The sequence below is a fragment of the Taurulus bubalis genome (assembly GCF_910589615.1).
Source record: "Taurulus bubalis genome assembly, chromosome: 15".
Classification (NCBI taxonomy): Eukaryota; Metazoa; Chordata; class Actinopteri; order Perciformes; family Cottidae; genus Taurulus; species Taurulus bubalis.
In genome coordinates, this window is record NC_136603.1 from 21,378,108 (window position 1) to 21,396,214 (window position 18,107).

The 18,107-nt window shown below is 44.1% G+C and overlaps 2 protein-coding genes across 2 annotated transcripts in view; one reads left to right on the top strand and one right to left on the bottom strand.

The window, feature by feature from the left end:
* itgbl1 (integrin, beta-like 1) overlaps positions 1 to 1,657 on the bottom strand; it is a 47,658-nt gene extending 46,001 nt beyond the window's left edge. The window contains exon 1 of the mRNA XM_079231130.1: positions 1,550 to 1,657. Within this exon, the coding sequence (XP_079087256.1) occupies positions 1,550 to 1,641 (92 nt within the window). The 5' untranslated portion in view covers positions 1,642 to 1,657. The remainder of the gene's footprint in view (positions 1 to 1,549) is intronic.
* Positions 1,658 to 8,412: 6,755 nt separating this feature from the next.
* The window catches only part of nalcn (sodium leak channel, non-selective), a gene marked incomplete at its 5' end in the record, with an annotated part of 59,039 nt that continues 49,344 nt past the window's right edge, over positions 8,413 to 18,107 (top strand). The window contains 9 exons of the mRNA XM_079231193.1: positions 8,413 to 8,454; positions 9,175 to 9,315; positions 9,438 to 9,620; positions 10,834 to 10,917; positions 11,036 to 11,175; positions 11,294 to 11,422; positions 14,425 to 14,576; positions 16,048 to 16,190; positions 16,535 to 16,639. Of these exons, the coding sequence (XP_079087319.1) occupies positions 8,413 to 8,454; positions 9,175 to 9,315; positions 9,438 to 9,620; positions 10,834 to 10,917; positions 11,036 to 11,175; positions 11,294 to 11,422; positions 14,425 to 14,576; positions 16,048 to 16,190; positions 16,535 to 16,639 (1,119 nt within the window). The remainder of the gene's footprint in view (positions 8,455 to 9,174; positions 9,316 to 9,437; positions 9,621 to 10,833; positions 10,918 to 11,035; positions 11,176 to 11,293; positions 11,423 to 14,424; positions 14,577 to 16,047; positions 16,191 to 16,534; positions 16,640 to 18,107) is intronic.

The following is an 18,107-nucleotide window of genomic DNA, read 5'->3' on the forward strand; positions in this document are numbered from 1 at the left end:
GGAAATTTAAGATAAAAACATATATACACACAGGCTGCACATGTCGGCCTACTGATTGGTTTGCGGCTTGTTTTGTAATGGCTGTGTATGGATACAAGTCTTTATAGGCTCCAAGTACAACTGACCTATATAATAAACTACGACATTCAGAGCGGGCAGAGAGGTGGATGACTCAAACAAGCACATAACTTTCATCCAGAAGACCGCTGTCCATTTCCTGTGAAACTTAAAGTTTACCTTGACATTTGGTCACGTCACTTGTCAGTCAGGTGAGTAGTTAATGTCTTTAGTCACGTGACGCGCACGTGTAGCTAGCCATGTGACGTTAACGTCCTTTCTTTAACTGAGTCATTGTGTTGCCTGAACAGAACTTCCTGTGAAGACAGAAGTTTATTTTGAAAAGACACTATCAATTTTACATTGATTCTGTATTGACACATCCAAAACAGATGCTGGAGGGGTATGTAGAGCGCCATGGTTTGAAGAACGCTAACTGCTGTTAGCATTGGGCTGAGAATGAGTTGGTATTGTAACCCGAGTTTCATTAGTACAGGTGGAGCCCTCCAACCTTAATCCTGCCTCGCTCGTAAATTCTTGATGTTTTTGTACGTTGATCGGATTGAGATTGCGTACGTATGTTAAGTGTCATGGCGCTCTCCTGCTTTGCCTGTGTTCGTAGAACTGAGGTTACAAAACATAACCTTCACTATTGAGCGTTTCACACCTACTCGTTTAGCCACTCTCAGGTTGTTATGACGATTTACCTGCTAAAACAAACAAGGCAGGAACTGTTTGGATAATCATAATTAAAACCGAGGATAACACTGTAATTGCTCAGACCTCCTGTGGTGAGGATGGAAGTGGGTTTGCCACTGCTGTCTAATAAATACCATGCACTGTATAGGCTCCACTATAACATACACAATATGATCACTACACCTGCTTGGAGAAAACACCCCCACAGCATTGTAGTTTTGTTTGAATCGTATGGCAACATTTACAGATCTGCTGACTCAGCCTTTACTGTAAAAGGCCAATGTAAAAAAACAACTTCAACTTCACATTTGATTCCAATTAAATGTAATATTTTCATAAAGTTATTATGGCTTTTCCTCCATCTTTTAATTTAGTTTTTGCCTCAGTAAAAGATTTTAAGACACAAAAACCTCGCTCCAGCCAAGATGTCACTGAACATTCTTGCACCAAACCAAACGGCCACGAAAGCTGCGATAAGACGAAGTGTCAGAATGAAAATAAATTAATCTAAGTTGACAAATAAAGTGCTATCCAAACGCTGAATGATGGAAACAGAGACGCAGAGTTTCCCTCCCGTGACTTGGCATGCCGAATTATTGGCAAGCAAAACCGCATAAAGAAGTGCAAACTACATTTACAGGCACTCCTAAACTTCCCCACATCGCACTCCCCAAATGTTGTCTTTGTCAGCAACACTCTGCACCTTCCTCTTCCTTCTCGCTTTCTTTGCTACCCCAAAATAAAACACACAAAAAAACATAAAAAACTACAACAAAGCGGTGCGGAAACTCACCTCACCGATTGTAACAAAGTGTCCTCCACGGCAGAGAGCAGAATCAGAAACAACGGCACCGACATGGACTGCAACGAAACCCCGGTGTGCATGTTTAAATCCCAGAGAAACCTGAAGCAAAAGTAGCTTGAAGGAATTTTCCCCAATCTTTCTCGCCTTAAACAGACGGGACAGGAAGAGAGAGTGAGAGAGAGGGAAAGAGAAGGAGAGAAAGAGCAGCAGGCTGGCCCTGAACTGGCTCAATCCCTTCAGAGGCCAACAGTTCTCTGCATACAAGTGCCTTTGATTAGTCTTGACTCTCAGACACAGGCCTGGGCAGGAGCCGGAGCGGGGGGAAAACTGCCAAAATAAAAAAGTTAAGTCACCAGTTTGAGATGTAATTAGAAGCAGACTGGGTTTTTTTTCAAATGTTTTGTTTCACTCCCCCCCCACCCCTTCCCCCCTTTCTTTTCCAGATGATCTCTCCAGTGCTTTGCTTCTACCCTTCCTTTTGATGTAAAAGGCCGTTTCTGCGAAGGCGTTTCGGCATGTCACAAGAAGAAAAGCACAGGTGTGGATGATGAACATAATGATGGCTGAATTCCATTTAGCTGCTCCGGCGGGTCAGCGTCCTGGCATTGTGCACGCTCATAGCTCATAACTGACTGGGAAAAGATGATGTATTAATGTTATTAGCGACACCTGTGCTTTTCAGTGACGACTCAAAAATGGAGGATCAAGTTGGCCCTGAACGATGCTGCAGAAATAGTACAGAGTTGCCATTTTAAGCATGCATTGGATGCAAAAACTAATATCATTTTTGGTAAGTCTCAAAAGACTCTCTGCCAATCAGAGACAGCCATGGCTGATCATATTTTGTGGTTACTATATCATTCAAATCATTGGGACAATTGTCCCCCACTACACCTGCCTTACTGGTACTGTGCATCGTTACTGGGCAAAAGCACTTTTAACAGCTGATTTAAAGGAGAGGTAAACAAATCATGACACTATTGCGAAAGACAGACAGATAACACCTGGCAAAGTACTCAAACCCGCTTCAGTAGTAGTTCCCGCTACATTACGTATCACCAGGTCCACATTTTGATGACTCACACATACTCACAAGGTGAAAACAAAACCATGACTGTTAAAAACAGCACATCACATCACTTAAAATTCACCTCATACGACCACAGTATTTAACGCAACCCCTGCCTTTAATATAATGCTTCCTCCAGACCACGGTCTGCACACTCTGTACTCTGGCAGCATTCAAGCTGTGTGATACAAGCCCAGGCCAAAGGGAGGGCCTATGAACAGCTACGTCAGCTACAAGCAGCAGGCTGAAGTGAAACTTTCATCACCTCTCGTACCACAGGATCTCTACCCTGCTCTGAGTAGACCTGACAGCACCGTACGAAGCTCAATGATTTATGAGGGCTCCAATCAAAAGGTATGGAGGAGGTCAGGCTTTGTTTCACCTGGCGGGGAGGGATCCCTCTCCCAGGACGCACAGACATGCAGTAGATGAGGTGTGGACAGAAGAACCAACAGAATTACTAAATACAGCACAGGCAATCCAAAGGACAAAAAGATATGCATTTGATGAAAACATAAATGAATGCGTTTTATTTACGAATGCTTCATGCTTCAATAGAGGTACGCACACATTTGTGTTTGGTAGATTATTTCTCTAATGTAACAATGCTTCTTGGCAATAACTTGTATACGGTTGGAAAGCCTGTTTGTTTCCCTTTCAAACGGTGGCCCATTTGTAAGGAACATGCATTTTTAGGATGAGCAGCACAGCTGAGTATGTGGGTCGGGCCCATGAAAAACTTGACAAATCTTCTCTGCCAATGCCGTACAGCTGATTCTGCTGTTGCTATTGACTCTTGTTTGGTGGATTGGAAGTCTATCAGCAACAAGGAAGAAACAAGATGTATTGGCAATTTTACAATATATTCATATAATAACAGTCAGGAGCCTCAGTATCGTGGGGAAGAACCATACACAACCCAACCCTGTCTCCTAAAAATTACTTTCCCCCAGAACAACAATTACGTTTGATCAGAAACGTATCTCCTCCCTGATTATGTTTGTGTTTGACATATTATAAATACGTTGATTATCACGTATTCTTGTTTTATTGTTTTTATGTTTGGGTTTGACGTATTACAAATACGCTTTAATCATGTGTTTGTGTTATTGTTTTCTTGCTTTCCCGCTGAATTTAAGCGTGACGTTTAATTCATGACGTAGGAGATACGTTTCTGGTCAAACATAATTGAGAATGCGTATTAGTTCTGGGGGAACGTATTTTTTAGGAGACAGGGTTGCACAGCCACAGCAGCCTGGCACCTCTTCCTCATGCTGGTCACCACTGCTGTGGGATGGTCTCCCACTCCTCAAGCAGGATCTGTCTCACGTCAGCCAACGTTGTTGTGTTGGTGACTCTAGTGGCAACAGCACCTCCAAGCTCATCAACGAGTGTTCAGTTGGGTTGAGGTCAGGACTCCTGGAGGCCGTTCCAGTCTTTCTACTCCCAAACTCTGGAGGTAGTCTCTGATGAACCCGCTCTGTGGGGGCGAGCGATGCCATCTTGGAGGATGGACTTCAGTCCCAGACTGTGGAGCAATGGGATTGCTGCTAGTTGCAGAATCTCACCTCAATATCTCTGCATTGAGATTGCATCCAATGAAGCACCTTTGGGGTACAGTCAATAGAAACAGCTGATTGGCATTGGCAGAGAATATTTGTCAAATGTCATCCATTCTCTCAATGGATGTGTGTGTGTGTGTGTGTGTGTTGTGGCAGACTGACGCCTGGTTTAATATAATTTATTTTCTTTATACATGATTTTTTACGCAACCATATTTTTTTTACTGTAATATTATATTAAATATTATATATATCTATATATATATATCTATATATATAATATTACGGTAATAAAACAATTAAGGCAACTCAAAGTATTTGGGAGGCTGTCGCTGAGGCAACTTGATGGACCGTCGACTGTTACCAAGGAGATGGCCGCGCGCCTCCGCCTGCATGCGCTGACGCGGCTGGGTTGATGTGATTGAAAAACCGGCGCGCGCTCCCGCACTCTCCCACACACACGGTCCCCAACACTGCCGGGGAAAAAAAACACACACACAGCTGATGTCATGGACGGTACGAGGCACGGCGGATAAGGGAACCCCTCCTCTCGTAAGTGCCTCCGTGTTTGTCTTCTTCTGCTTCCTCTCCTCCTTAACCCGCCGCGTCGCTCGCGCGTGCTGTTTGTAACCTGACACGCAGCTGTTGTTGCTTTCGGGATGCTACCGACGGTCTGCTACCGACGGTCTGCTGCTGCTGCTGCTGCGCGCTAGCTAGCTCGTCGGTGCTCCAGGAAGTGGAGGACGTGCTCGTCCTCCGGAGTAGGCCTCGCGAGGTACGAGACCGCCGCGCGTTCGCTTACACCGCGAGGTGTCCGCGCGGTCACGTGTCCCGCTAGCTTCCTCCAGGACACGTCCCGTGGTTAGCTTGTTTGTTTTTTATCCCCAAATGAAGCACCTTTTTTTTTTTTTTTTTTAGCTCTCGCCCGTTTCCATAGTAACCTTGGCTCCGTCGACGTCAGGCCGCTCGGCTCTCCATCACAGGAGGAGATGCATTTCCTGATTCAACCCCTCCTCCCCGGCCACGCGCCGCACGGCAGCTTGTCGCGTGTTGACAAGGCAGTAAAATAGTTACCCACCCTCCCCCTCCACCCCCCTCCATTGCAGCCTGCGAGGCCACATAGGGGTCAGCCATCCTCGGATGTATTGAATGATCCAGGTGTAGTTTATGAACAGGATTCCCAAGATTGATTTGGTTTTCTTCCATTTTCGTTTATAACACCTTTATGAAGTTATCTGACAGTACTGACACCTGAACCCACACACAGAAGGTCGTTGAGATGGCGTTTCAACATGCACATGAAACCCACCTGATGATGTGATGATAATGAACATATGTTGTGACTTTATGCCAAAAGGAAGGTGCCAGTTGTGGCAAGTGATCAGGTGGTTTTGTTTCTTATTAATAGTCAGTGCAGACTTAATACCTCTGAATCAATACCTGGATGCTCCTGAAGCCCTCCACAGACTGTGTGGCCCAGTGCATGATGGGAAACGCCTGGCTGTCGCCACATCAGAGAGCTGATTGGCTCTTAGCTTTGACAGCAAACACCAAGTGTTTGAAAATCCTTATTTTATGTGTAGTTGTAATACTTAACGCTCGGTTGTTGATTATTCGTCTCAAGTTTAATCTAAAAACATATCTTGTGTGGTTGATAATACAAAATCGTGTTTATAAAACACAAATATTATATATAATATAACATAAATATATATTTACAAACGCATATGAATAAATCCAAACGTTATTTGTAAACTACAAGTAGACAAAAGTTTGGAACTAACAGGAAGTCATTTTTTCTGTGACTTCCTGTGTTCCCTACAAAGTTGCAAACAGTTTCCTCGACACGTAGCAACTTTAGCATTCGTTGTGGAGTTGTGTTTCAGGTCACTCGATTGGACGTAAACCCCAATATTCAATCTCTAATTTAGCTCTCTCGCTCCAGCGGCAACTCCTGAAGGAAAATGTGTCCACTCGGCCCTTTTAGCTACTAAATGCTCCATGTTCGCCAGATCAATATCAACGAATACACACAGAGGGACTCACACATGCATTCTGTGATTTATAAATGAAAGACTCACCACGATAATATATTATTGTATATAATTTAATATACAGAATTTGTTACGATTATTTGTAAATGTGAACAACATCCACATCTATTTCAGAGGCACACACACATATTTTCTGTTTTAAATGAATGCAATACAAATCCACAAATATATGGATTTATAAGGATTTAATACATTATATAATTAATGTATATATACATAACTGTTGATCCTGCTTGTGTGAACTTCACTGCGTTTGTGAGTGTGGGTTTTTTCAGCCTCCCCTGACGTCGCTCGACTTCACCAGGGAATTAACTGTAATCAGGTGTCTTCTTCATTCTGAAAGCAATATGTTTGTGGGAAGAGAGATATACTTATAATCCCTGTCACTTTTTACGTTACACTTAATAATGTCAACCATTGTTCGTGAATAAAACACTGCAGATGCAGTGTTCAAACAAAACATGGACTTGGAAACAGGATGCAGACTGTCCTCCTCCTTAAGTTCTAAGCGTTTGATTTTCAGACTATTTTAGACTGGAAGAGAAATTAATCACTAAATGTTCTGCCCACTTCAACTCGGCTTTTCTCTTAGGCGATGCCGCCGAAGTTTCACTCTTTTGAGGAGTACACTTCGGAGTCTGCGAAGAAAGTTCGCAGACTCCCAACAAATGTTCTCACAGTTACAATTAATATGCCCAGTGATCGCATCCTGCCCGCGAGGAACATGTCCTCGCTTCAAATGGGAAAGTAATTGCAGTCTTTGCCACCTATACTCCCACATAATAGCACTTAGACCCTGTAATTTAGTTTTCACTCTTCTGCACGTCTCCATCTGCATATGTTAAGTGTAGCAATTACACTGGAAAATTGCTTCTAACTACATGGGGTTCATGCGGACAGTTTCTTTTCTTGGCGGGAGCATAAAAGGAAACAAGGGCCGATACAGTCACATTGTTCCATCTGCATTCCCGAGATTTTGTTTTGTTCTCCTGCTTCGATTGTAACCTTTTTAAAGGTGTATATATTCAGGTTTTGTCACTTTAAAAAAAACGTCTTTGTTGAGTTTCAGTCAGTTCAGGACAGGTTTTCAAAAGGCTTAAGAAATTGATGCCTGTTCCTTTTCTGTAAATTGATAATCTATTGTTTGATGTGATGTACTCTGACCATCCTTTTCTCATTGAATTGTATTTCAGTTCACTGTTTTTCTTGAAGAATTGCTTCGCTCAAATGTCAAAACATGCAATTTCCCGCGTTCCTATGGAGCCATGCGTAGAGTTTTGGATGCATCCGCTGAGGTATCTGTCTCTGACACTTCTGCCTCACTCCCAGTAGAATAAATAGGGAAGAGAAAAAAGAAAAAAACTGATCTACATATTGAAAATAAAATAAATATCTCGATTGTAAAAAATAAATAATCTGATGCTGAAATATTCACACCCTTTTATAATGAAGGTGAATGGAAATGCGCTTGGCTCTCTGTTACTCTGGGTGTGACACGCCACTTTTTTTCAGTTTTCATTGACACTGCCAAAGAAATAGCTCCTATAAAAAAAAATGGGGTGTTGTTTCTGGAAAGAGATTTTTCCAGGAGCCTCACACACTTTGTATTGAGGGGGTGGGGCCATAGCTCCCATATATTGACACCACAAGCAAAACTCTCAGCATGGCTTCATCTTTTTATTTTCATGGACGTCGGGTGGGCCGGATGAACTGCATAGCTGTGTGTTGCTGAAGCTGCACCTCGCAGCACTTGTGAATATGCTCTCACCCCTCTTTACTGCTCTTATGGCTGCTACCCATTCACTGGCCGCAGGACCTCCAGGCCTTTAGGACATTCTCCTTTTTGCACCTCTAGTCTGTCTCTCTGGTTGGTTTCTCCACCCCTCTGTTGGCCTGGGGATGAACGCACCAATGAGGAGCCTCACAGTGAGTCCCCCCCCCACCAAACCCTGGTCCTCCTCCACCTCCATCTCTCTTCTATCCACAACACCTCAGTCACTCACTCACTCACTCTCTGAGTGTGTCACAGCATTACTTGGTGACGTGGTGGGCATTCCTGTCTGCTCTTAACGTACTGTAGATGTGGGTAGTGTACTGTACACCATATGAGCCATGATGTTGACTAACTGTTGTGTGTTATTTACAGGGTATGCCTGATCGCATGTTATGTGCAGTGCTGGAGCAATTTCAGCTTTACTTTTCCCTTTGGTATGTGCGCTTTGTCTCCATTCAGAGTGTCATTTCTTCTTGTGTTCTTATGTTGAAACGGCCTGTACACGTTTCCTTTTTTCTGCATACACACATGCACATAGACACACACGAACATGGTATGCACAGGTAAAAAAAAGAAAGAAAAGCTAATCTACTGGGCGCCTCCCCCCCCCCCTGAGTGGTAAGTGACTGGAGCTGTTCCGATGTGAATACACTCGTCCTGTGTTCCATGTGTGCTACGTTGTGCATCACGGTGGCCATTCAACAATGCAACACATGTTTGGTTTTAAAGAGCATACCTCTGTTCTGGCAATCCAAGTCAGGGTAGTTTATTCTGCTTAATACGTCTCGCAGTAATTACACCCAGAGGCCACGATTGGCACGCAGCTTATTTAATGCGTTGATGCTATATTTAGATATTCGGATAAGCCACAGTGGACTTTGTCCCGTTACCCATATGTTAAGAAGTGTTCTGGTATTTTTCTAGTTCCAGTTATTGTGGCCATGAATATGACAGGCCAAGTGGCCTCTTTGCTGCGTTGAGTACACTTTAAAGCGTATTAATTTAGATGTCTGTTCCACCTGATTGGAGTTACAAAAGGTGGTGCACCCCACTGCCCAGACTTGGATGCAGCCAGAGTGTTTCTACTGTTGTGCGTTTTTCTCTTTGTTCACCGCGTGGTCTCCCCGCCCCCCTTCCCTCCCTCTCTCTGTCAGATCCACTCCCTGTATAGCACGGCGAGCCCCAGCATGCTGAAGAGGAAACAGAGCTCACGGGTCGAGGCCCAGCCCATGACCGACTTTGGGCCGGACGAGACCCTCGCAGACAGCGCCGACATCTTCTGGATCAACAAGCCAGTGAGTTTGCCTACGAAGCTGCCTCTGTGCCCGTTCAAGCCACGCGCTTCCATCACTTTGAAGTCACGCTGGACAGCGTAGAGTGTCATCATTTTTGTTCTACTCTCGTCCTCCATCCGCAGTGGGTGCACACTTTGCTGCGGGCCTGCGCCATCATGAGCGTCATCTCCGTGTGCATGAACACCCCCAAGACGTTCGAGCATTACCCTCCGTTGCAGTACGTGACCTTCACGCTGGACACCCTGCTCATGTTCCTCTACACCGCCGAGATGATCGCCAAGATGCACATCCGAGGGATCATCAAGGTAGCTGCTCAAGGGGAGCCGCGTGGTCACGTGGGCCCGCGTTACCTGAAATCAAGTTAACCAGATTAAAAGATTTTTTTTATTTCACAATACTGAGAAATTGAACGATAAAATGCCCACAAAGGAAACATGAAATACATCGAACTAAAGGAGGGAAAAAGCAGTTTCATTGTGACTTGCTGTGACACAATGGCAATTGAATAGTTTATTTTTTATTGTCTTCCCTTCTATCCTTCAGTTTGGGTATTATTCATATCTAAAAAAAAAAAGAAATTGGATGAAACGTAATGGAAAGGTTATGGAGTATTGGACTGATTAGTGGATCTTTTCATGCTAAAATGGGATATTCTATGTGGAGGTGTTGCATGAAAGTTCAGTCACGCTTTTTAGAAACGCAACCTCATCGAGCTGTACGTTCAGATGAATCGACGCGATGAAAGAAAAACCCGAGGTAGACCGATGCAGTTCTTCAGGAACGGACAGCTGGCAGATGAATAGGGCCGTAATTACTGCCATAAAAAGTGTGGACAGATTAATTGGCAAATCAAGGATACAAGCAGAAAGACACCGGAGGACACCAGTGCAGAGAAACGGCACGACAACCAGAACATTCCGTCGTCTTCTTCCTTAAAAACAGATAAAACACATCTTTGTCCATGTCAGCTAATATTTATAGATTTATAGATTCATTATTTAATGAAATGTGTTTGCACAAAATAAATAAATAAACACTGATCCTCACTGCATGGTAAAGTAATTGCAGGCTTTTGTTCTTGTCAGTGTGTAATCATCAAACATGGACTTATCTGTGGAGTGTGTCGGCACACACCCTCCTATTTGCAGCCTTTCTTCCTGTGGAACACTGACCCCCAAAGAGTCTCTCTCTCTCTCCTCTCTCTCTGAAAACAAGGCTGGTTAAAACATTGCAGTCACACTGTTGAAACATTCTGATTCCATTTGTCTTTTCCTTTGAATATTTCCATGCCGTTACTTTTTCACACTAAGATTTTGTCCGATTTTTCCAGAAAGGGACAGATGGCCACTTGATATGGGAACCATTTTCAGAGCCATGAATCCGAGCAGTATTAAATCCCTAATCCCTAGTGTTAAAATGCATCACCTTTTCGTGAAGTTAAAGACGATGCTTACAATATGTATTCACATTTCTGGCTCCTGTTCTTCTCTTCCTGTTCCTCTGCTTCTCTCTGCGCAGGGGGACAACTCCTATGTGAAGGATCGCTGGTGTATGTTTGATGGATTCATGGTGTTTTTCATCTGGCTGTCCCTGTTGCTGCAGGTATATTGCAACATTTAGAATTACAGGTTTCATTATTATTTTCCTTCCACCCCCTGGAAGTGCTTGGACAGCGTTGTAGTTTTTTCACTTCTTAACGATCCGATCCTCCCTGTGTCAGGTGTTTGAGATAGCGGATCTGGTGGATCAGATGTCTCCGTGGGGAATGCTGAGGATCCCCCGAGCGCTCATTATGATCCGGGCCTTCCGGATCTACTTCCGCTTCGAGCTCCCCCGCTCCCGCATCACCAACATACTGAAGTAGAAGCATTGCTCCTTCCTCGCTACGGCCTTCACGATTAACGGGCGGTTCGCTCAGGTAAAAACTAAACATGCCTTTTTCTTTTCTTTTCTTTTCTCCGCTCCACTGCTTTTGCAGGCGATCCGGGGAACAGATCTGGAGCGTCACCATCTTCCTGCTGTTTTTTCTCCTGCTCTACGGAATCCTGGGCGTTCAAATGTTCGGAACGTTCAACCACCACTGCGTCACGAACGACACGCAGAAAGGGTAAGAAGGAGGTTTGACTCCGGATGCCTTTTTGTTGTTCGTTGACACTCTTATTACGTGCTTTAAATACAAAACTGTCATCCTCTTACTGCGCACCTTTTTAAATACCTTGCTGGAGGCCGTCTTTCCTGGCTTTAATGTAGGCGTAGCAGTTTCAGTTTTTACTGAAAACTGTTTTTCTCAAGCAATGATGGTTAATGAAGTCGTTTTACGAAGCTAGGAGATACACGCTGTACGCCGAGTGTCTTTTTCTTATTACAGTTTATGGAGGAGGGCCAACACTAAGTGCAAAAAACATCTAAGCGGAACGCCATTGGGACAGACATACATGAGCCTGAATGCATCCAGCTAGACATTTAATCCGTGCGTTACAGGCCGTAAAAGCCGATCTTAAAAAAATCCGCCGGAGAGCATATTGGATAATCACATAAACAGCCTATGAATACAGCGACAAAATAAAAGCTAAATTGTACTGCAGGCCCCCCCCTCATCAGTGTTGAGGAGTCCTTCCTGCAGGCTTTGTGCTCGCAAGTTAATATTGTGATTTTCTGGTTTGCAGATGGTAGCTTGTTTTACGGTCTGCATGTGTGAAACACTGCAGGGGTCTGCACAATCTAGATGCTGCATCAAACGACCCCGAGCGACTTTTGCATTTAAAGCACGACGCTCCAGTTTCCATATTCAAGTTATGTTGCGGTCTATTATATATATATGGCTCTTCTCTCTCCATTTCTCCGCTTGCCTTTTTCGTCTCAGCTTGAATAGAAAGTGTACAGCCATGTGTACAGTCGGTGCCGTTGACCGCTGTATTGTTTAACACACAGCGAACTGCGATTTCTGTGACGTGGCGTTTGAAATCCATTCCATTCTGAAACCGCTTTTTGTTACTGATCTCATATCATGGAGACCATCTGGACGCGGTGTGCTGTTTATTGCAAATATTCTGATTCCAGCCAGAGACGGGACGTAAATCAAAGGCTCTAACAGAAACAGACATTTGGTAACTTGGTCCTCCTTTGAAAACAACCCTATTATGAGAATTAATCTGGCACATTTACATAACAAAAGAATGGGAATGTCTAAAAGTCCTAAAGACTAATGTCAGTGTGGCGCAACAACAATGTCTTCTTTTTAGAAAAATAACCTCCCCCTGCACAAGCCATGGTCGTCCATGCAGTGTGAAAGCTCAGGTACACAGTCAGTGATTTAAAAAAAAAAGAAATACAAAAAAAAAGAATTTAGTGAATCAAAGCTGTCCTCTTTTCACCCCACACTGGGACATACTGCTCTCATGAATTACGGCAAAGCTGAGATGGGCCAACGGATCAGTCGGTACTGTAAATGGGCTCTCTTTCCATATCCAATAGCGTTATTAATTTTAGTAATTTAGAGGGTACATAGGCAGGAGCTCATTACTAGGATACACTGTTTCCTTTAAACATCGGTGTTCAGCACACAGCACACTTAAAGTCATGTTCCTTCAGATTATTACAGGGTTTATTTGGGGGCAAAATAGGAAAAGAAAGATAAATTGTTCGTTTGAAATATTCAATGAACCTAAATGTAACTGCCCTACTCTTTAATTGTCTTTATAACATTCTAATTAAAGAGAAATGACCAGCATGGTAATGAAGGTTCTGTAGAAAGCAAAACTGTTCAGCATTTAAACACCTTTTGTGAAGGATCTGATTTTAACCATCGGGTTGAGGATGATGGCATGATACAGAGAGTAGGAGTCCCAGTGGAGAAAAAAGACGACCATCATGATTAAAGCTCTGGGCTACAGGCCGAGTTGACGCTCATTGTGATACTGAACAAATTCCTACATTATCCAGCCTTCATGCATTAAGCTCATTCCTGCTTAACGGCTACCCGTCTACCTCCCGTCTGCACGTCGTGTGCGCCCGCGGGACACGGCGTGCAGTGACCGTCATTAGCAGCAGGAAAGATGGCACACGGCGCTGACACATTCCTCGAGCTCTGACGTCCCTTCAGCAACACCATTCCCAGAGTGTGGCGTGGCAGCCGCACGTGAAATTAGTTCGCTGCTGTGCTCCTTTCCCCCAAAATCCCCTCGCATACATATGCTCCTATTGGGATATTCTAGAAATATGTCTCACAAGGACGGATGTGTCTAATCTCTGTCTGCCATATGCCCTTCGCTCAAAGTCAAAGCACCCTGGCTTTTCACACACAGGGGACATTGTCTGATATGGATGTTAGATGAAAGGGTTTTGGATTTGTGAACAAAGTGGGGTCCCCTTTTGTCGATGTCAGGACTTCTGGGATTGACCTCGACACCATTTCGCTCTACAGAATGAACAGCGGTGTTCAGTCTGAGTTAGCTGTACGGAGGTGGGAAGTTGTCAGTGGGTTGTGTGTCAACAAGAGTTGGTTGCTAGCTGAGGTGGGCAGGGACCTCGCAATTATGCAAAGCATAACAAATTAATTTAGGTTCGATCAAAGAAATAAAAATCTCTCATCACAAACAAGGTTTTGTTTTTCATTTGACTCACCGGATTATTAATGCTGCGTTATTGCAGGACGTTTAGTCTCCCATCCGAGGCTTCATTTATCTCCTCTTTGTTGTCGCCCAGAAGAACGTGATTCATTTGATAAGATGCAGCGGTATTATTCCGCCCCGGCGTAATAAGCTCTCTCGGATTCACCGCCGTGCCTCTGGTTGCCCTTTGTGAGCGCAATAAATTATCCCTTCTGATCCTGTAACCTGTAATAAACAATTTGGACTAATGTCTGGGCAGACAATTTGAAGGCATTCATTTTCATTAGAGGAATCAAGCAGCTCCGGGCAACAACACCTGTGGCTAAAAGAAAGTGTGTGTGTGTGTGGACTTTTGCCGTAAACTCTCTGATTTCATTACAGAGAACATTATCACTGTCAAATCTTAAAATGATACAGCTCACAATTGATTCTTGTACCTTATTTGTTTACTGTTAACCTTAACTGTTTATTGTATATATTTTGTAACCTCTTTGGTCAGTAATGTGACATGGAACAGCTTGGCCATCCCAGACACCCATTGCTCCCCTGATGGGGAGGGCTACCAGTGCCCTGACGGCTTCACATGCATGGACCTGGAGGAGCTGGGCCTCAGCCGACAGGAGCTCGGCTACAGTGGCTTCAATGAACTAGGTATGAGCTGCACACGTAACCCGTTTAATGCATCCCAACATGCGCACGCACAGCTGTCCGATAAGGACTGAAGGGGAATAAGTGAACCCCAGTGTGAGAAAGTGAGAACTGAAGAGCGGCACGTACCAGCTACCCGTGTGAGGCAGTGCCCATGCTTATCAGCTGAGCGGCGCTGAGCTCCAGTGTCGGTGCACAGTGCAGCGGCCCTAATCTTTAGATAGCCGTGAAGGAGAGAGAGAGCTTCACAGTAAGCGCCATCAGACATTATAGACTGCAACGTGGCGCAATCAGGGCAGTTTACAGCCTGAGACGTTTTGGTCTATCAACACACTTTATGAATATTAATGTAGCTTTTACTGTGACGCCTAAGTGCTTTGTATAAAAACCCTGATTTTATTATTAAGTGCGGTCCTATTCATAGGAAAGGTTCTCACCTCCTAAAATAGTTTATTGAGGATACAGACGTACTATTTTTATTCACAGCCACGCAGAGGGAATACATTGTTCATAAAGACACTGAAGCCCGATTTCCCTCTGGAGAAAAAACCCAATAACAACCACGGACATCTGGCTTTTGTCTTTCGTGGGAAATGTTACAGTCGGCATTTAATCCCGTGACAAATGACTCTGGAGTAGTCACGGGTATTTATTGACTTGACACCCAGGTGGACGTGCTACTTTTCGTGATGCTCTGACGCAAATTGAAGTGAAATATATAATATATACAACCAACAGGGATTTGAACAATTATTAAAGGCATTAACATATAAAACGTACAATAATTATGCTGTACTCAAAGCTACCAGACTCCATTCAGACATCAGTCATTTTACCTCGCTGATCATGGAAACGCTCTTCATTCAAACTCCACAGAAACAAAATAAAACAAATCAACTTTACACTGCGCCAACAATCACCAACTCTAGTTTGGTCCAACTAAAGCCTTCATTTACAGAGTTGACGTGAAAAGACACCAGAAGTTAAACGCTCACCTCAAAGCTAGCAGACTCCATTGACGGAAACATTTTAACTCGCCGATTGTTGTAAAAACACATCATTCAAACTCGACAGAGAGAAAATATAACTGACTGAATGTACTTAAAAGCTACATCTGACGAGATTGGGTGCTGACGGTGACACAAGACGTGCCTTAAAGATAATCTCATCGGGTTAATGAGCCCGCGGCTCTCCGGGCTAGAATTTAAAGTCTTGTCATCATAAAGAAGGGAGGAAAGCGGCGTCCATTGTTTTTCACGGGTTGTCAGAATATATTTTCACGATATAGAAACTCAAGGTATTGTCTTTTTTTTTTTGGAAAGGCTTAGTTTGAAGGGAGCCATGATAATTGGCGCGAAGCTCGCAGACATCACCGTGTTGAGCAAAAAGGCCGACACTGACACTTGTTTCAATACCGATCTCTGCTTTTCGTCTGACTGTGCACTTCTCCGCCTCCTGTCTGTCTTTGTTTCAGGTACGAGCATCTTTACCGTGTACGAGGCGGCGTCACAGGAGGGTTGGGTGTTCCTCATGTACAGAGCCATCGACAGTTTCCCTCGCTGGCGCTCGTACTTCTACTTCATAACTCTCATTTTCTTCTTGGCATGGCTTGTCAAGGTTAGAGCTAGTCTCTCTCTCTATCTCTCTCTACCTCTCTCTACCTCTACACTGCACTTTTCACAATGCTTTCGGCTCCCGTGGCGCGGCAGCATGGGAGAGCTGAACACCAAAATGTTTCGGTTAATTGGCATAACCTAATCTTTCACCTGCAGACCCAACCGTTTCCCCTTGTTAGTAGAATGTCCTCTGGCTAATGAGAGAAGGAATATCCCATCACAGATAGTTAAGGGAAGTCGAGAGACGCACCTGCCCTTTTGCCATTTCATTTTTAATCGCCACAAACGGCCGCTTTCTCTCTCACCGTCTCGGTTTCACTCCCTCTCTGTCTCTCCCCTTCACAGAACGTGTTCATTGCAGTCATCATCGAGACATTTGCTGAGATAAGAGTGCAATTCCAGCAGATGTGGGGGTCAAGGAGCAGTACTACCTCCACCGCTACAAATCAGGTACAACTAGTTCCTTAACCGACCTGACTCCAGACATTTCCTTCAACTCCGGCTTTCGTTAAAGTTGGTCATCTTGGGACAGATTGCGAAGAAAAAACAAACTGTCCATTCATCAGAGTTCAGCTCATCACAGTTGCATGAATTCAAGAATCAAAGGAATGAGCCCAAACGCATTGTGACAGGAATGGTTTTCTTCAGGATTACGAGAGTGCACGGTCATCAATAAAATGCCTCCACTTACGTTAGAATTGGCAGCCGGCATGTCTGTTTTGGTGCTAGCGGGCAGAGTGTCTGCTATGGCGACCTCGGGATCGCATCTGTGAATTCTGCTGGCTTCATCAGACCATTACCCCCTGCTTAGTTTGAAATAGTTGGGATGGAGAGTTAGCACGTCATGGTGTTCTGTCTGTAAATGGTGGATTGCCCTCCTTTTGGTTGGAAGCAAGTTACTTACATGGGTGAAGGATTACCACAGGGGTTTGGTCTCAAGTGAGGGTAAGATATTAAAAAGCAGAGACAAAGGACAGATGGGCAGTTTACTGCATCGCCAACAGTACCAGGCTGTCGTTGGAAAGGACGACCTGAGCCGGAAGGGTAAGCTCTGGATTTACCAGTCAGTCTATGCTCCAAAGGCCAAGAGGTTTGGGAGGGTGAGTGAATTCATGTGATCATTAAGGATGCTGGAAAGTGGCTGGAATTGGTTTATGTCACAACCCCGAGGGCCTTGGTAGGGAGGTTGAACCTCCGGAAAGACCTCGGAGAAGAATCGCTTCTCCTTGGCGTTAAAGGGAACCTTCTCAGGTAGTTTGGGGAATCTGATCCGGACGCTTCCGAGATACAACCCCTCGGAGGTATTCTGGGCATGCTATGCATGGACATACTATAGGATGTGGCTGTGGAGAAGGACACCTGGGCTACCTGGCATAGCCTTATTTTAACCAGCCTCATGCAGCCTTATATAATCCACTTTTGTAGCAGTGGCATTTAGTTACCTAAAAAAGACTTTGCATTAGTTTGTCTGCATAATTTTTAAGACCATGAACAGCAATATACCTGGTTTCAATGCGGCCGGAGATCTTTGTTGCATCTTTCTCCCTCATTTCCTGTTGTCTCTCCTCGATGTTTAATTAAAGCACCAAAAAAGCCAATCCCAAATAGTTTGATAAAAGATAGCTAAGATTTGAAAATGCCAGAGTTTACATAAGAGACTTTGACGAATACTAAGAAAGACATTTGTCTTCAAAGAGATTCTGACATACTTTATGGCCTGAATATACATTCAAGCTCATAACGAAGGGATTTGTTCGAGGAAAAAGCAATGATGATAATATATGTTTTCACCGTAGATTTCTCTCATAATTCAGTCCAGACAGTTAAGAAGTTGGAGCATTTAGCCGTCTTACAAATCTCCTTTTCCGGTGTGATCGGGGTCCTGATTAATGCTCATTTCTTTCTTGACGTAACAAGC